General features: G+C 45.1%; 2 protein-coding genes across 3 annotated transcripts in view; one reads left to right on the top strand and one right to left on the bottom strand.

The window, feature by feature from the left end:
• Positions 1 to 13,338, bottom strand: part of LOC309543143 (Fc receptor-like protein 5) — a 43,497-nt gene extending 30,159 nt beyond the window's left edge. For both annotated transcript variants that reach the window (XM_082242523.1, XM_082242524.1), the window contains exons 1-4: positions 13,092 to 13,338; positions 7,855 to 8,121; positions 5,421 to 5,702; positions 2,742 to 2,999 (exon numbers count right to left, since the gene is read on the bottom strand). In XM_082242523.1, coding sequence (XP_082098649.1) covers positions 2,742 to 2,999; positions 5,421 to 5,702; positions 7,855 to 8,121; positions 13,092 to 13,296 — 1,012 coding nt within the window. In that variant the 5' untranslated portion in view covers positions 13,297 to 13,338. The remainder of the gene's footprint in view (positions 1 to 2,741; positions 3,000 to 5,420; positions 5,703 to 7,854; positions 8,122 to 13,091) is intronic.
• The window catches only part of LOC309569900 (sialoadhesin-like), a gene marked incomplete at both ends in the record, with an annotated part of 435,740 nt that overhangs the window by 198,997 nt on the left and 218,800 nt on the right, over positions 1 to 17,943 (top strand). The window lies entirely within an intron of this gene.

The following is a 17,943-nucleotide window of genomic DNA, read 5'->3' as shown; positions in this document are numbered from 1 at the left end:
GGGGAACACAATGTTTATAGTTTATTTATAGTCTCATATTGTTTGTTTATTTATCACAACCCTTTTGAATAAATCTTTGATGCTCGCCTATTCGTTTACGTGCGTATGGTAGGTTTCATGAACATTCGAGAACATAAATAACATATTTATTCAAGCATATAATAAATTGGTTGATGTAAAAACTGTTGCCTTTATTATCTCTGATGGTAGAGCGTCCATGCACTACTAATTGGCACGTAAGGCAGCCCCTTTTCCTGCATTGGAATACACCTGTCCTATTGTCAAAGTAAGGTAAAGTAAAGGATCTAATGTCTAAAATGGGTCTGTCTTTGGTGATTTTGAGTTTACTCGGGACCAGAATATTCTTTATCGTTCTTGCTCTCCGAAAAGTGACCTGTGGTACAGATGGTAAGGTAGGGCCTAGTCTTCGATCTAACTTTAAAATATTAAAGTGTTTATGAATGATTTTGAAGATCGATTTATATTGATCATTATAAGTTGTGAGAAACTAACTGTGTTGATATTCTTCATTTGATGATATCGTTTTCATATTTTGGCATAAGGGTATTCCGTGTGAATCAAAGGCCTCTTGTATCAATCCCTGTGTCGGGATTCGAACCCGTGACCAGCCACATCCCAGGCGGTAGCCCTGCTTACTAGGCTACCGTCCTCTCTGGACAATCCTCTCTGGACAATCCTCTCTGGACAATCCTCTCTGGACATTCCTCTCTGGACATTCCTACCTTAAGCCTATTATTTCAACTTTAGTCTTGCCAAGCCTTGCTCATCACCCTTGATTCCCCACACCTGGTACTTCCCTATATAATTCCAGCCCCTTGCACTGAGGCTTGCTGATTATTGAGCTCCTGAGCCTTGATCAAGCATCTCCTCACCTGCTGCTTTTGTCTACTACCACAAATCCACTGCTGACCAGGAATTGACTACCGACTACTCTTCTGCTTTGTCCCTACCTACTGAACTGCTACCTCTGTTGCCGGTCCAGATTGTCTGATTACGCTTACTGCTGCCTGCCCCGACCTTTGGCTCGTCTGACTTCTCTCTGGTTATCCCTTGTCTGCTCCTCTGCCTCCGGACCGAACCTGCACTCTGCCTGGCTGGGTGATCCTGAGGACCGCGACCCGGTGTTAGCTTGCAGCGCAGTCAATCCCCACCATCAGGGGCTCTAGTGAAAACCAGCTAGCACTTTGTTTCCACACCTCAGGTGAACCCGTGTCCTCGTCAGAGTACTACCAACCCGGATTGTCTGACCACGCCTCTGCCAGTCTTCCTGCATCTACTACCTGCCTGCGGTCCTTGCCACTGGGCTCCACTCCTACCTCCGGCCAGCAGTCCTCTGACTCAGGTGAGCCTGTAGGATTGTTACACCCTGAGGGAACTTTCAAGGACATCAGAGCTCCCTGATGGGAGAAGAGAGCAGGGAGATGAGCTCATCACTGTGCTGCTTCCCCTTTCACTGTTCAGTCACAGGTGGGGGCCAGTCTGGGATAACCTGGGCTCAAAGGAAGTGAGTTGAGTGCATCAGAATGAGGACATCTAGTGGCAGAAAAAAAAAGTGAGTTAAGTGCATCAGGGCCTGGACTGCAAGAGGAAGAAACAGTACAAGAAGCCAATCAGGTCATGTGCTGATAAGGAAAATGTGGATGGGAGAAGAGAGCAGGGGGACAGGGAGATGGGATAATCACTGTGCTGTTTCCTCTTTCACTGTCCAGTCATAGGTGGGGGCGGTCCACGATGACCTGGGCTTGAAGGAAGTGAGTTCCGTGCATCAGATCAAGCATATCTAGTGGCAGGAAAAGTACTGTGGAAAAGATCTCTGGCTTGAAGATGAATATTGAAAAAAACTGGTTTTGTTATTTTATCTTTTATGGGCTATTTCTTTTAATCTTTTTTATTTTATTTTTGGCTTGCGCTTGGTGGGCGGAGATTAGTAGTTGGCTTGGTATAATTGGTAGGCTTTGAAAAGCTAGAGAATAGATGGATGGGAGTCATGGGTGTATCTAAGTGTAAATGGGGATGTAGACCCAAACATTAGTCCAGCATGGGAGCCATTGCCAATGAGCACTGATTGACATGGCCAAGAGGGTAGTTCTCTTTAGAGCAGGCATGTCCAACCTGCGGCCCAGAGCCGCAGGCAATGCGGCCCACTGCCCCCTGACAATTTTTTTTGCTGGGGAAGAAGGAAGTTGGGTCGGGGGCACGGCCACAGCAGCTTCCAACTAATGGTAGGCAGAGGCTGCCTCGGAGGGGACGGGGGGAGGCCAGCATGTTCAGGGTTTCTGACTCCTACCACCATGACCACTTCACTGAAGTGGTCATGGTTAGAGTGTCCTTTATTATCTCTCAGAAGAAGTAAACCTCTGTATATTGATTCCATTTCATTTGATCATCCTCTAGTTGTGTTAAATTAGTGTGGGGGGGTGGGGGCGCGGCGGCGCGGGAAAGGCGCAGCGGCATTTTATTACATACCTTAACTATAGTATATATTTTATATGCGGCCCGAGAAAATTTCTCTACACTCAATGTGGCCCAGAGAAGCCAATAGGTTGGACACCCATGCTTTAGAGCTTACAAAAAAAATTTGCAATTAGCCTAAATAAGAAGAGTATCCCAAAACACTTCCATGGTCAACATTTTCGTGTTATACAAATCGATTAATTTTAACTTAAACTGTTTTCCCATTACTTATTTTATCATCTTCACATTTTCTGATTTTGACTTACCAAAAAAAACATCCAGGTGCACCGGATCACTTTTTTCTCCAGAACCGGTTTGGCACTGGTAATTTCCAATGTCACTATCACCTGCAGAATATATATTAAATGACTGCTGAGTTTTGAACATCACATTATTATTTTTGTACCAGGTATATCTTTGGCCGAATCTGATTGACCCCGAACTGACACACTGTATTGTAATCGATTCCGTTCTCAAAATCTTGTCCCAGTTATTCGAGAAAACCACCAATGGCTTTTCAACCACTACCAAAACAAAAGCAAAAGAAAACAATTAAAAATTCCAGATTTGGTTGGCTGTTAGCAGGTCTGATCACCTGCCACCTTCCTAGAAAGGGAGGATTAATTGTCAATAGAGGAGGGAGGGCCCACAACTATTTTTAATCATGGATGAATTGAATTAAAGCTAAACTGTAGACATATATGAACGCAGCTCTTTAATCATTAATACATCATTTCATGGAATTTGTTTTAATGCAAGTTGTGTAAGGAGCCATTCACAGGTTCTAAATAATCCATGGTTCGGCAAGTATAATGCCGTGTTAAGATCAGTGGCAGCCACTTAGCCTGCATAATTCAGTGACAGGCTAAAAGGAGCCGGGGCCGTCCAGCATGCTTTGTGCATTGGTCCAAATCATTTGGTGGAGGTGGGATTATGAAGTGGGTTGTTTTTCAGGTGTTGGGCTTGGCCCCTTAGTTCCAGTGAAGGGAACTCCTAAGGTGTCAGCATATCAAGATATTTTGGACAATCTTTCATGCTCCAAGCTTTGTGGGAACAGTTTGGGGATGCCCTCTTCCTTCTTCAACACGACTGTGCACCAGTGCACAAAGCAAGGTCCATAAAGACATGAATGAGCAAGTTTGGGATGGAGGAACTTGACTGGTCCTGATAGAACACTTTTGGGATGAATTTGAGCGCAGACTGTCAGCCAGGCCTTCTCTCCAAAACCAGTGCCTGACCTCACAAATGCGCTTCTGGAAGAATGGTCAAACATTCCCATAGACACACTCCTAAACCTTGTGGACAGCCATCCCAGAAGAGCTGAAGCTGTTATAGCTGAAAAGGGGGGGGGGCAACTCAATATTAAACCCTATGGACTAAGACCGGGATGACATTAACCACTTGCCGACCAGTCACTGGGACTGTACTGCGTCAAAGTGGTTCGATTCCATCCAGCGACGTAGACCTACATCGCTGGACTCCTCCCCCTGTAGGCGGCGCTCGCGCGCCGCCGGAGTCGCGCTCCCGCTGTTTTCAGTCACAGCGGGAGTTGGGCCAGGGGAGGGGCGGCAGCGATCGCCGCTGCTCTTCCCCGATCGTCAAGGAATCGAGTTTGGAGATCCGTCCGCTTGTCTAAACAGAGCGGGCGAATCTCCTAAGTGAAAAACAGTGACAGATTGCAGTGTTCAGCATAGCTGGACCTGCGATCTGTCACTGTGTCACTCAATCACCTCCCTCCACACACGTTAGTAAGCACCAGGCATACATTAACCCCTCCCTCTCCAATAAAATGAACCCCTTCCCTGCCAGTGTAATTTTTACAGTAACAGAGCATATTTATAGCACTGATTACTGTAGTAATGTCACTGGTACCCCCAAAAGTGTCAAAAATGGCAGTCAGGGGTCCGATCTGTCCTCCGCAATGTCGCAGTCCCGCAAAAAAAATCGCAGTTCCCCGCCATTACTCGTTAAAAAAAAAAAAACACCAAAAATGACAAAAATCTTTCCCTTAGTTAGTAAACGCAATAACTTTTGCGCAAACCAATCAAAATGCGCTAACGTGATTTTTTTCTACCAAACATAGGTAGCAGAAAACAAATTGGCCAAAAATTTAAAAAAAATTTGATTTTTACATTTTTTTTGGGGGGGGGGGGGATTTCATATAAAAAAATGTTAAAAATATTGTTATTTTTTCAAAATAAACTCTCTTTTTTTGTTTATAGCGCAAAAAGTAAAAATCGCATAGGTGATCAAATACCACCAAAAGAAAGCTCTGTTTGTGGGAAAAAAAGGACGTAAATTTCTTTTGGGTATGGTGTCGCACGACCGCGCAATTGTCAGTTAAAGTCGCACAGAGCCGAATCGCAAAAAGTGGCCTGGACGTAAGACAGCAAAATCCTCCGGTGGTAAAGTGGTTAAATTCATGTGGGTATAAGGGCAGGCGCCCCAATACTTTTGGTGACATACTATATATAGATACCTCAGGATGAAATTATGATCTACATGAGGATTTGACTCTGTAACAGGGTCCAAAGTCTCTGGTAAGAGTCCTTTTTACTTGAGGTGATGGTGCACCCTGGGTTTACAAGCATTGGATTAACACAGTCTTCATATCAGCACTGTGGTTGATTCCTGCACTATAGGGACCGATAGACATTACTTCATTTTTTTATTTTTGCATGGCTATTCTTTGTATATTTATATTATTGTCATTCAAAGTTGTTATTTCACTTTCATGAAATTTTAATGTGTCACGTATAACGCGGCCGTCTGTACTTCACTAATAAAGCACTGAATATGGCATTCAGAACTTCATGCAGAAGTCATGACAGCTCTCATTATTGGAACTTTTTGATAGTTTGATGCCAAGGGGAATACACAGGTGGTAGTGGATGCTTTAACATTTTATTCATTTGCATTGATTGTGCTGTATGTTTCATTCTTACCTTGTACCTGGATAAAGACCAATTTGCTCATCTTCCTAACGCTGTTGGTTGAGGTTTGCACTTCACAGGCATAATCACCAGAATCCTTCTGGCTTACAGAGCGGATGGTGAAAGTATTTGAGGAGCCGAATCCTCTAACATGCCATCCGTTCCTATAGAAAGCAAATTGCAATTCTGTAGCTGCTCTGAGAGGGTGAAGAACAGTGACACAAGTCAGAGTCATGTTGGAACCCATCTGGATGGGGTTTGGGTATATCTTAAGTTCGGGTAGGGAAAACAACTCTGGAAGAGAAAATAAAGCAAAATGTGTTATTTTGACACAATAAAAAGGTAAGAAATCTCAGGGGCAAATTTTAGACCTCCCATATCCTTATGTCATAGTTGGTAAGGTGTCCTATACCTTTATCTTGAAAGGTGGTTCCAGGTCCATAGAACAGTTACCTCATATTGCCTTAATCTTCAGAGAGGTTATGCATCCCCCAAAATCCTATTGCTCTACTATTCAAATATTGGCCAAAAGTTTGGTCCTTCCACAAGTGTTCCTCCTTATTGGCCTTTAAATGAAGTAAGTAGCTTCACTGATCAATAGGAATGTAAATGCGAAGAACACGGAGGTGCCTTGAAAGTAAGGCCAGCATGCACCTGGTTTTACATATGCCTTAGACATGGGGGCAAGCTAAGTAAGATTGTCGCCTTGCTTCCAGGACCAGCGTGGAGCGCAAGCCAATGGGATGATGTCACGCAGCAGGGGACCATTAAAAGTTTAAGAGCATGCGCTCCTTTGTCAATCTGATGCCCAGGGGCTCCCTACCACGAGACGTCACTCCCTTGGCTTGTGCTCCACACTGGTCCTGAAAGTGTGGTGGCCATCTTATTGGTGGGTGGTTCCTTGTTTTGCGGGTCAGCACAGAACCTCCTAGTCTCCAGCTGAATGCTTTTACCAGCTACACAGAAGGATGTTTGTGAGCCTATAATACCTCATTTCTTGTAAGTGTTTTTACTCATATGCCTTCTTTTTTTGCTTTCGTTGATTGCAGAGGCTGCTTCCTTTCTTGGCGAGATGCCCCAGTGCTTGGCTACTTCCCCATGGTTGGACTTTTTATCCCATTGCGTCCATAGTTCTGACATAGTCCTTTGTCAATCTGATGCCCAGCGGCCCCCTACCACGAGACGTCACTCCCTTGGCTTGTGCTCCACACTGGTCCTGAAAGTGTGGTGGCCATCTTATTGGTGGGTGGTTCCTTCTGTTGCGGGTCAGCACAGAACATCCTAGTCTCCAGCTGAATGCTTTTACCAGCTACACAGAAGGATGTTTGTGAGCCTATACTACCTCCTTTCTTGTAAGTGTTTTTACTCATATGCCTTTTTTTTTTGCTTTCGTTGATTGCAGAGGCTGCTTTCACTCTTGGTGAGATGCCCAAGTGCTTGGCTTCATCCCCATGGTTGGACTTTTTATCTCATTGTGTCCATAGTTCTGACATAGTCCTTTGTCAATCTGATGCCCAGCGGCCCCCTACCACGAGACGTCACTCCCTTGGCTTGTGCTCCACACTGGTCCTGAAAGTGTGGTGGCCATCTTATTGGTGGGTGGTTCCTTCTGTTGCGGGTCAGCACAGAACATCCTAGTCTCCAGCTGAATGCTTTTACCAGCTACACAGAAGGATGTTTGTGAGCCTAAACTACCTCCTTTCTTGTAAGTGTTTTTACTCATATGCCTTCTTTTTTTGCTTTCGTTAATTACAGATCCTGCTTCCACTCTTGGCGAGATGCCCAAGTGCTTGGCTACATCCCCATGGTTGGACTTTTTATCCCATTGCGTCCATAGTTCTGACACATGGCCACCAGTATATGTTAGACTCATATTGAGGATTGCTGGGGGATACCCATTCACTCTAGTGCATTGTACTTTTTACTTTTATGGGGACAACGTAAGAAGAACCAACAAATATAGATTAATTTCTTTTTACTTTCCTGCAAAGAAACAAGCTCTTTTCTTCCTATTGACTCAAGTAGGTCAATTGTGGTCAATTTGAAAGTTAAAATGTTTGGTTGTCCTGCCAACCTCTATTGTGTGTCTGTATGTGAGAAAGTGGAGTGGAGATTTTGCAGAGGAAAGAGACGGTGGAATTGAAGGACAGCACTTATGAGGTTTTAAGACCTGGCTGCAATTCCCACACTTAAAAAAGAACAAACAATAGTTAAATTGTAGGGAGGACTGGGCTCCAGTTGGGCAATCAAATCAGATAGCAAAAGAAAAAAAAGCTATCTCTATGATTAGTTTATTATTATGTATTCAATTTAGAAGTACTTATGGTTATGTAGTACATTGTAGTTGTTATAAGGGTTATATTAACGGGGCTTTTTCTGATAACATTAGCAGGCACATCAAAAAACAAAAGTAGACCAACATTAATTAGGGTAAAGGCAATATTACCTGTAATCTCAATGTTGTCCTCATCGTCACTAGTCTTCTGAACATCGTTTAAGTAGGCTTCCTTTGAGCATTTATACTTTCCAGACATGCTCTTATCAACTTTTCCAATAAATAAAGAAGTCTCTGTGCTTTGGCCTTTTAGGTATTTAAAGTCCTTGTAGAATGACACTTTGGCTTTGGTGGTATTCACGTCAAGGCGGCTGTCGCATTTCAAGTTGAGGGCATCGCCTTCGAACACATAACGAGGCACTCGCAAAATGGTAAGATCTGAGGAAGAGATAATGGCATAGCTGTGAACAGAGACATCAAAGATCATACGTGAAGAATTACCTTAAAAAAGAGGTGTATTCAATATCATTCAGAGTCACAACCTACATCCTCGACTGATTAAGAGGGTCAAGGGTGATGGAGGCATGAGAAAACTGGTTACAAAGGAAAGAGATACACTGCTCAAGGTAATGGGAAGCTTGATGACCAACAGCGGTGCTCGCCCCGGCTCGCCTCCGTGGACAGTCAATAATGAAAAGAAATGGCTGCACTCAGATGTGGTCAAAATCCAGGTTTATTGGACATCCCAATGTGGCAAAAAAGTGGCAAGGTAGACCCGTTTCACACACTAAGATGTGTGCAGCCATTTCTTTTCATTAATGAAAAAACTGGTGTCATTGAAGTTCTTGACTGCATTCATAAGTGCATATCGCAAATTTGCTACAAAGTTATAATTAACTGTCTAAGTGATCACGGGCTTCCATCTGCGTGTAGCAAACCTATGAGGAAAATGGAAAAAAAAGCACTGGACATTGGCCATATTTGAGCAGTGATGTCACCCCCCCCCCAAATGTCACAATATTGCCCAAATTGTTCTTTCCACTCCTCCCCAGACATCTTGCTCTCTAGCTCCCTTGCTACCTCCTACCATGCTTGCCTTTAGGACTTTACCAGAACCTCCCTGATCTTCTGGAACTCTCTACCCCAGTATGCCAGGTTAGCTTCTACCCTGTCCACCTTTAGGCGGTCCTTGAAAACTCATTTATTCAGGAAAGCCTACCCCACCTCCACCTTCAAACTGTACTTGGCTCACCTCCATCAAATCATCCTCTGCAGCTATTACCTTTTGTACCACCTCCACCTCCCTTTAGATTGTAAGCTCCATGAGCAGGGCCCCTGTATTCCTTCTGTATTGAAATGTTTTGTCATTTTACTGTCCCCATTTATACTGTAAAGTGCTGCACAAACTATTGGCGCTATATAAATCCTGTATAATAATAATTATGTTGCCAAAGATTCCCAGTGACATCAGGCAGGGGTTGCACAGGCAGGGATTGCATTGGCAACTATTATCTTGGATAAAGTATTATAATTGGATTAAGTATTACACTTTGGCTCAGCATAATCTAAAAAACTCTATCCCTCCACAGGCAATCTTTGCTGCTTTCAAAATCCACCTTTAACTGCAACTGAATCATTGTTTCTAATTTGCTTAATGGTAATCTATGCTGCTTTACCTCTGTCCATATAACACTGAGCTGATCTTATCATTATAACCCTGCCCTGCTGCTCTCTTGCCGTTTCTTGTAATCTGCCTTTGGTGTAAGAAGTTTGTTCTGGTAGCCATGTGACCCTCCTATGCAGTCCTAATTGTTTAATTGGCAATACCCCCACCCAACTCAGTATAAATGTAGGCCCTTTCCAGGGGATGCACAGGCAGGGATTGCATTGGCAACTATCATCTTGTATTAAGTATTACACTTCGGCTCAGCACTTCCACAAATGCAGCAAACAACTTCAAGTCACTAAACAGACTACAGGTGACCTAATTCTCTATACAACTTTTTCATCTCTCATTTAGCCAACCTCTCAATCTCACCACTCTGTATTATGCATTCCCTATTTCTCCTTTGCACCCTCTCTCCTTAAACTTTCTCTTCTTCACCCCTCTCCTCCACCCCACAGCTTATATATATATCACCCTCACTCCTGTCCTCACCTTATTACTGCACTCATCAACTCCTGCTAATTTTGAACCCACACACCAATAAAACCTCCAGGACACTGGGACATGTCCCCCCCCCCCCCCCCCACAAAAGGCACAGTCCCATATCACCTCTCTCACCCTTCTACTTCTCCTAACCTCTAGAGATATTTCCCCAAATCCTGGACCACCATTATTTACCTTTGGCCAACATACTCGGCACCCCCTATCCTCTGACAGCAGCCAAAATCCATACAATTTGATTTCTATTCCTCTTCTACCTAGAACCAGCCTCCCCTTCTCTTTGGCCCTTTGGAATGCCCGCTCTGTTTGCAACAAACTCACCTCTGTCCATGACCTATTTACCACAAACTCCTTCAACCTACTTACAATTACTGAGACCTGGCTTCAAGAATCTGCCTTTCCTTCTCCTATTGCCCTCTCTCATGTGGCCTCCTGTGGACTCACTCTCTCAGGACTAGTGGATGGAAAGGATCAGGGTTGTAATCCTCCTTTCCCCTCCAAGCACTTTTCAGGTTCTTCATCCACCCCCCTATCTGTCCCTCTCCGTATTTGAAGCTCATTGTATTCGTCTATTTTCTCCAGTTTCGTTGAATTAATTGCTCTGATCCTGGACCAGTATCAGGCTTCCTTGATGACTTCTCTGCCTGGCTACCCTACTTTCTCTCTTCTGAAATTCCCACAATCATTCTTGGTGAGTTCAATCTTAACACTCCCGCTACTTCTAAACTTCTGAACCTAACCTCCATTTTTTACTTAAAACAATGAACTCACGCTTCCACTCACTCTGATAGCAACTGCCTTGACCTGATTTTCTCCTACCTATGCAATTCTCGCAACCTCTCCAACATTTCTTTCCTTCTCTCTGATCGACACCTTATTAGTTTTACTCTCTCCTTGTCTTCCTCCTCCTTGCTTTCCAACTAATTACCAACAGGAACCTTCACAATCTTAACCCTTCACTTCTTTTTTCTGCTACAGATTGTCTCTACGACAAAATTTCATCCCTGTCCTGCCCCAACCTGGCCACTTCTGTCTACAACAGTTCACTGTCATCTACCCTGGATACCTTGGCCCCCCTCACTACACACAGAATCAGGCCCTTACCGCTACAACCCTGGCAGACAGACTATACCAGAAGCCTGAAAAAACGTAGCCGCGCTCTTGAGCGTCTGTGGCGTACGACTAAGTCACAGCTAGATTTCAGCCAATATCAATGTTCCCTCAAAAAATAAAATTCCTGCCTCCACACCACTCAACAAACCAATTTTATCACTCTCTTTAACACCCTCTCACACAGTCCCCTTCAACCCTTTTCAACCTTTAACGCTCTACTTCATCCTCCATCCACTAACTTATTTACTGCCCAGGAGATTGCCAATAGCTTAAAAAATAAGATTGATACAATTTGTGATGCGATCTCTACTCTACAGACATCTCCCTCACCTTACACTCCTTGTTCTCCTGCACAATCAATACTTCCCTTGTTTAACCCAGCTACTATAGAGGAAGTCACTAAACCTTTTGCTAACACCCACCTAACTTTCTGCCCCCAGGACCCCGTTCCTTCTCAAATACTATGGTCACCTCTCCCCCTCCACTGACATCTTCCCCAACCCTCTAAAACATGCACAAGCCACTCCCATACAAAGAAGGCCTTACTAGACCCCACCAATCTTAAAAACCTAAGACCCATCTCTTTACTCCCTTTTGCCTCCAAACTCCTTGAACCTCTAGTCTACAACCGACTGAGCAATCACCTCATTGAGAATAACCTTCTTGATCCCCTTCAGTCTGGATATTGCCGGCCGCACTCCACAGAAACTTCTCTCCTAAAACTCATAAATTACTTACTAACAGCTAAAACCAACGATCACTATTCCTTACTCTTACTCTTGGACCTCTCCACTGCCTTTGATATAGTTGACCACCCCCTTCTCCTCAGAAAACTCAATTTTCTTGGTCTCAGTGGCTACACTCTCCATCGGTTGGAATCCTACCTATCTCACTGCACCTTCAGTGTCACTTACAACTCCACTTACTCCTCTCCAACTCCTCTTATTGTTACATATTTCCAGGGCTTTTTTCTCAGGGAATAGGTGCAGGAACTCCCCCTTCAAAGTTACTTTGTGTCTCTGCCCCCTACCCATTTCTGAGCACTAACCCTTGGTTCCACCCCTTCCAACCTCCGAGCACTAACCCTTGGTTCCACCCCTTCCAACATCCGAGCACTAACCCTTGGTTCCACCCCTTCCAACCTCCGAGCACTAACCCTTGGTTCCACCCCTTCCAACCTCCGAGCACTAACCCTTGGTTCCACCCCTTCCAACCTCCGAGCACTAACCCTTGGTTCCACCCCTTCCAACCTCCGAGCACTAACCCTTGGTTCCACCCCTTCCAACCTCCGAGCACTGACCCTTGGTTCCACCCCTTCCAACCTCCGAGCACTGACCCTTGGTTCCACCCCTTCCAACCTCTGAGCACTGACCCTTGGTTCCACCCCTTCCAACCTCCGAGCACTAACCCTTGGTTCCACCCCTTCCAACCTCCGAGCACTAACTCTTGGTTCCACCCCTTCCAACCTCTGAGCACTAACCCTTGGTTCCACCCCTTCCAACCTCTGACCACTAACTCTTGGTTCCACCCCTTCCCCAGCTTCCAGTACAGCCCCTTTTAGAGAATATAGAGCCAAATATAATTTTGTATTGGAATGTATAGGATTAGGTTATGATAACAAGATAGCAATAAAATAGATCCCCCACAGCCAGCAGCAATAGACCCCCCACCCTCCAGCAGCAATAGACCTCCAGCAGCAGCAAAAGATCCCCCAGAGCCAGCATCAATAGACTATCTAGCAGCCAGCAACAATGGACCCCTCCCTAAACAGTAGATCCCTTCTAGCAACAATTAACCCTCCGTATCAAAAGATCCTCCACCAGCAGCAATAGATTTCCATTCAAAAATAGATCCCCTCCAGCAACAATAGATCTCCCAGCAGCCAGCATCAGTAGACCCTCCAGCACCCATTGGAGGTGCCAGAACTGCGTTCCCCCACGTTCCCGCTGAAAAAAAGCCCTGCACATTTCTCATTACAGGTAAAATATTTGACTGCAGCAGTAGGTTCAAAAAATTACCTAAACTTCATCTTTAAAATGAATTATAGTAAATGTATTCCTTGTATACAAATAGGATGTGAACAGATTATTTGCTAACATATTTTTGTGAATAGTACCAATGAACTCACCAGTAATGACATGCTGTCGGTCTGGTTCACTTATAGCACTGTTGCTGACTTGGCATTGGTAGTTTGCACGATCATACAACTGAATGGAAGCTATGGTAAAGTTCTGCTGGTTTGAATCCAGTTTATTAGTATTCCGATACCAAGTATATGTTTGCTGTCCTTTTCCCCCAAGACATGCTATAGTCAGGGTCTCATTGTAGAACATTTTTCTGTAATCCGGTATGAAGGTGATGAATGGCTTATCTCCATCTCCATCTCCTACAACACAGCAGTTCAGTTTTATATAAAAAAAAAAAAGTTAAAGAAATAAATACTTTAATTACAGTAGAAGTTTCATTTTTAGATTCACCAGAGCAACTTTCCACATACTAATAAGAGTTCAAGTATATCTTTAGACAATATCTTTTTAAGTGCAGCACCCTCCTAGTCAGGTGCACAGGGCAAGCAGAGAGCACTGGAGGAGCTGAAGGGCAGGGGGGGGGGACTGGAGAGAATTAAGAGGGGTTTGAAAAGCATTGCAGGGGGGTTGGAAGGCGCAGGGGGTGGAGAGCACTGGGGGGGGCAGGGAAAACCAGGGGGATGGAGAGCATGGGGGGAGGAGGGGAACTGGAAATCACTGAGGGGGGAGCCAGGGAGCACAGGGGGGTGGAGAGAACTGGGGGAGCCAGAGAGCATAGGGGGGGAGATGAAAAGTACTGTGGGGAGCTGAAGAGCACTAGGGGGGGCTAAAGAGTACTGGGGGAGGGGGGCTAAAGAGCAATGGGGGGGCTAAAGAGCATGGGGGTTAAGAGCAGGGGGGTGTTAAGAGCACTGGGGGGTGTTAAGAGCAGGGGGGTGTTAAGAGCACTGGGGGTGTTAAGATCACTGGGGGGGCTAAAGAGCACTGGGGGGGCTAAGGAGCACGGGGGGTTAAGAGCACTGGGGGGGTTAAGAGCACTGGGGGGGTTAAGAGCAGGGGGTGTTAAGAGCACTAGGGGGTGTTAAGAGCAGGGGAGGTGTTCTGACCCCCCCCCGGATCCCCCCCCCTGCACCCCCTGTTGGTATGCCACTCCTGAGCAGCAGGTAAAAAATATGTGCTCTCTGCTTATCAGGGAGCAGGATTTAGTTAGGTCTACTCAGTGTACCCAGTGTGTGATTTATCTGGTCTCAGGGAGTGTCCCAGCTGATCCAATGGGGAGGCATGTCGGATGCTGGAGGAAATCTGACCAGTGACACACAGGCTTTTAGTACTGTCCCAGGGGTTGGCACAAATAATGGTGCATTATGGGACACGGTATAAAAAGCCACAGGCAAATGAGGTAGAGGTCTTTGGGTGGGAAGCCAGGTCCCAGAAGGAGGGTGGTGGCTGCCTTTTCTTCTGCAGCAGTTGAAGGTGGTCACAGGCAGTCGGCCTGGTGTACCAGGGGCGTGAGTCTGAACCCAGAGGTCCAGGAGAAGCTGACTACAGGAGTTGGGGCAAAGGAGAATCTGGAAACACAGTGTCCGTGAGTACAGAGGAACTTGCCAAGGGGTCTGCCCAGGAAGGGGACCACTCCAGAGTGTAGAGTCAGTGGACGGGTGTCAGACTTGGCCCCTCAAAGGAGAACCACTCAACGCTTCAGTGAAGAAAAAGAAAGACCCGGGACCCCTGTGTCTTTTGACCACAAATTTTGGGCAAGTATGGGGTCAATTTATCTTTTTTATTTAATTGTAAGATTAGCTAGAGGTGGATAGGTAAAGTTTAATAGGGAAGGCGTGAAATAGCCCACAGGTCAGCTATAAGACTGCAACAGGTTTAATATATTTGGATCTTTCAATAAACATACACCTGTGAAAACGTACTTCACCATGGTCTTCCCCCTGTTTTTTAACTTTTGGGAGTGACTGTACCTGGCTACTTCTACTTTGGGATCCGACATTTGAATTGGGAGCACCTATTGGAAGGCTTTCAGGGTCGATTATCAAGCTTTATAACAACAAGCGTTGTGTGACCATTGTGAGAGCGGTGGTCATACCCATCTGGTAAGAAGCCAGCAGGCTACTTTGTGTGTGGTGGAGGTCTTCACTGTCCCTGTGATTTCATAGACGGATTGTCACACATTAAGGGTGTTGTTGGTGGACCATACAACTCATTTCGACAGCTTGAAGTGGACTTTCATATATTCATTTACACCATATGTTATTCTATGAGCGCTGCATTTTTTGTCTATAGTTTTTTATCACATTGTGGTTAATGCTGGCTGCTAATCTTTGAGAGCGCGGATATTCAACAATTTTAATATATTTGGATGTTTGAAGAACAAAGTAAAAATAAGTAAACTTAAAGTGGAGTTCCACCCTAATTTTATACTTACCTCCATCTTCTCGCTCCGGGTCACCTGAAAAACAAATGGCTAATCGCATTTTTTTTTTTTTTTTTTACTTACCTCGTAGCGAAGAAAATATACCCACCTTACTTCCTTCTTCCTCCTTCCTCGGTCGTCACTTCCTGGCTCTGCAATGATTCCTGGGAGCTGAACGTCATCGCTCCCAGGAATCATTGCACCTGCACCGGCCCTGACGTCAGTTCCGCGCCCGGAAGTGACGGCGGGGCCGGCGCAGGGCATCGTGGGACCGAAGAAGGCGGAAGAGGACGCCGAAGAGGATCGCGCTGGCTTCAAGCTGCCCACATCTGAGATGGCAGCGCTGGACAAGACTTTTTCAAGGTAAGTATTTGTCCTAACAGGTAAGTGCAACCCGGGACAGATCAGAGGCTAGCCATTGTGGAATGCACTAGCCCTGACTGTCCCGGGGGTATTTTAAAAAAAAAAAAAAAATCCAGGGTGGAACTCCGCTTTAATATTTAGTTTGGTCTATTAGAAGTTTTATTTTTTATTTATTTATTTATTTTTTTAATGCATAATGTATAAAGGAAATTCTACTTTTCTCTTTGTAAACCTTGCTCGTGTAGGCTGCCCTATGTGACTTAATTAAATTTAAAATTAAAAATTCTAATTTAAAATAGCTGATTACCAATTTTTCAGGAAAAAGGCCTTACCTGGATTGTCCGGAGCTGCTGCTGGAAGATAGAAAGTGATGAACATAGTGAATATATAAATGTATTATTCCATCACAGCAAACACTGCCTGAATATAAGCAGTTTTCAATTTTAATATTTTAACAAACAACGTACAACTTAAATGCAGCGTTAGAGTTGAAATTCAGAATCTTATGATGATAAAATGTATAAGTCCATTGGCACATTAAAAATATATTTCCCACATTTTACATACTGTATATTAAATATTTTAAACTACCCCTTTTCCCAAAGTAAACAGGTAAAAGGGTCCTTTGGAACCCTACAACAGTTCAGATCTCTAAGAGTCCTGTACACCAAATTCATTGGTCCACCTACGAGAAATTGAACATTTTTGGGTATCTGCTACTTGCAGTTTTATTTGATGGAGGTCAAATGATGGTTGTGACAAACAAGTTCACTTATTTTATGACTAAATACCGACATTTTAATTTATTTCTTTATTATTAAATATCTATTCTACCTCCAATGGTCCAAGAATGGTGTCCTAACCTCACCACATAATAGAACCATTCTAGGACACAGAACTTCCACTAATTGTCAGGATCATCACATCAGCTGTCAGAGAGATTGTGCCAGCTGCCAGGAACATGCACACAAAGGTGTGCCCATGGCTGCAATAGCATATCTACCACAGGTATTAACGCCTAGTGGCCTTTTTAAACCTGGGCTTTGCATGGGATCATTGCTGATAGTCTTTCAGCTTGTGTCTCTGTTATCCTTGATGCTGACTCTGCTTGATTGTTATTGACCCAGCTTTCATTGGATCTGTCTCTGGATAACCCCTGCCTGTTTATGTCTGCCACCTACCTGTGTTACCAACAGGGGCAGACTGGCGACTTTCAGCAAGTACAAACCAGAGGCCCATAGTGCAGCGGCTTGGCCCCCTCCTTCTCAACCGCTTTCCGGTCTCCTCCTGACCCCCATTCCAGACTGAAGCTCCATTCCAGGTACTCTCTACTCACCGGCTGAATTCAGGTTCCTGACCTGGCCAGCAGGGGGCGGTTGGGGAGCTGGGGGAGCTCGGTTGGGGCTGGCCAGGTAAGAAACCTGGATTCATGGATTCAGCCGGTGAGTAGAGAGTACCTGGAATGGAGCTTCAGCCTGGAATGGGGGTCAGGAGGGGGCCGGAAAGAGGGAGAGTGGGAGGGGGGCCAAGTCACTGGAGAGGAACCGGCCTCTGCTCAGACACAGTTGTTCAAACCATCCATGCTGGGTGGGGGAGGGCTGCGCTCTGTCCTTACCTTCATCCCGCACTCATTAGGTCAGCGGCAGAGAATTTTTTCTTCTCTCCACCAGGAATCTTTTAGGCATGTCTTTGGCAGAAGCAGTGCAGCCTTTTTACAGGACATCAGAGTGGCCCAGGGGGCAATTGCCCCCCTGCCCCCTGGCCCAGTCCTCCCCTGGTTACCAATCTCAGCCTGGACTCTTGACCAAGATTCTGGTGGTCATTTCTCAACTTCATTGCTTGCACATTGCCAACCTCTACTCATCTCTGACCTTGAACCTGCTCGTGATTTGGCGCTTTCTCGCTCAACTGTTACCAAACTCGACTTTTGACCTGGCTCTACTCTATATTGGTCTGGGTGAAGTCAGGGTGTCCTTATTGCTGTGCTTCTGTTTACCTAACACCAGCGCACCCAAGTTTAGGCCTGCAGTTGGGGCTTCCTTGCACCTGTGCCCTTCCATCGCTCTAGTAGTCCCTGTCTCAACCTTCATGGTTGCTCAGACAGGAATTGTACAAGAAGCCACCCTCGTCATTTCGAGCTCCCCATACAGGTATGTGACACTAACATT

This window comes from Pelophylax lessonae (assembly GCF_965119305.1).
Source record: "Pelophylax lessonae genome assembly, chromosome: 13".
NCBI lineage: Eukaryota > Metazoa > Chordata > Amphibia > Anura > Ranidae > Pelophylax > Pelophylax lessonae.
Note: the sequence above shows the minus strand (reverse complement) of the source record. Positions and strands in the feature narration are given on the sequence as shown.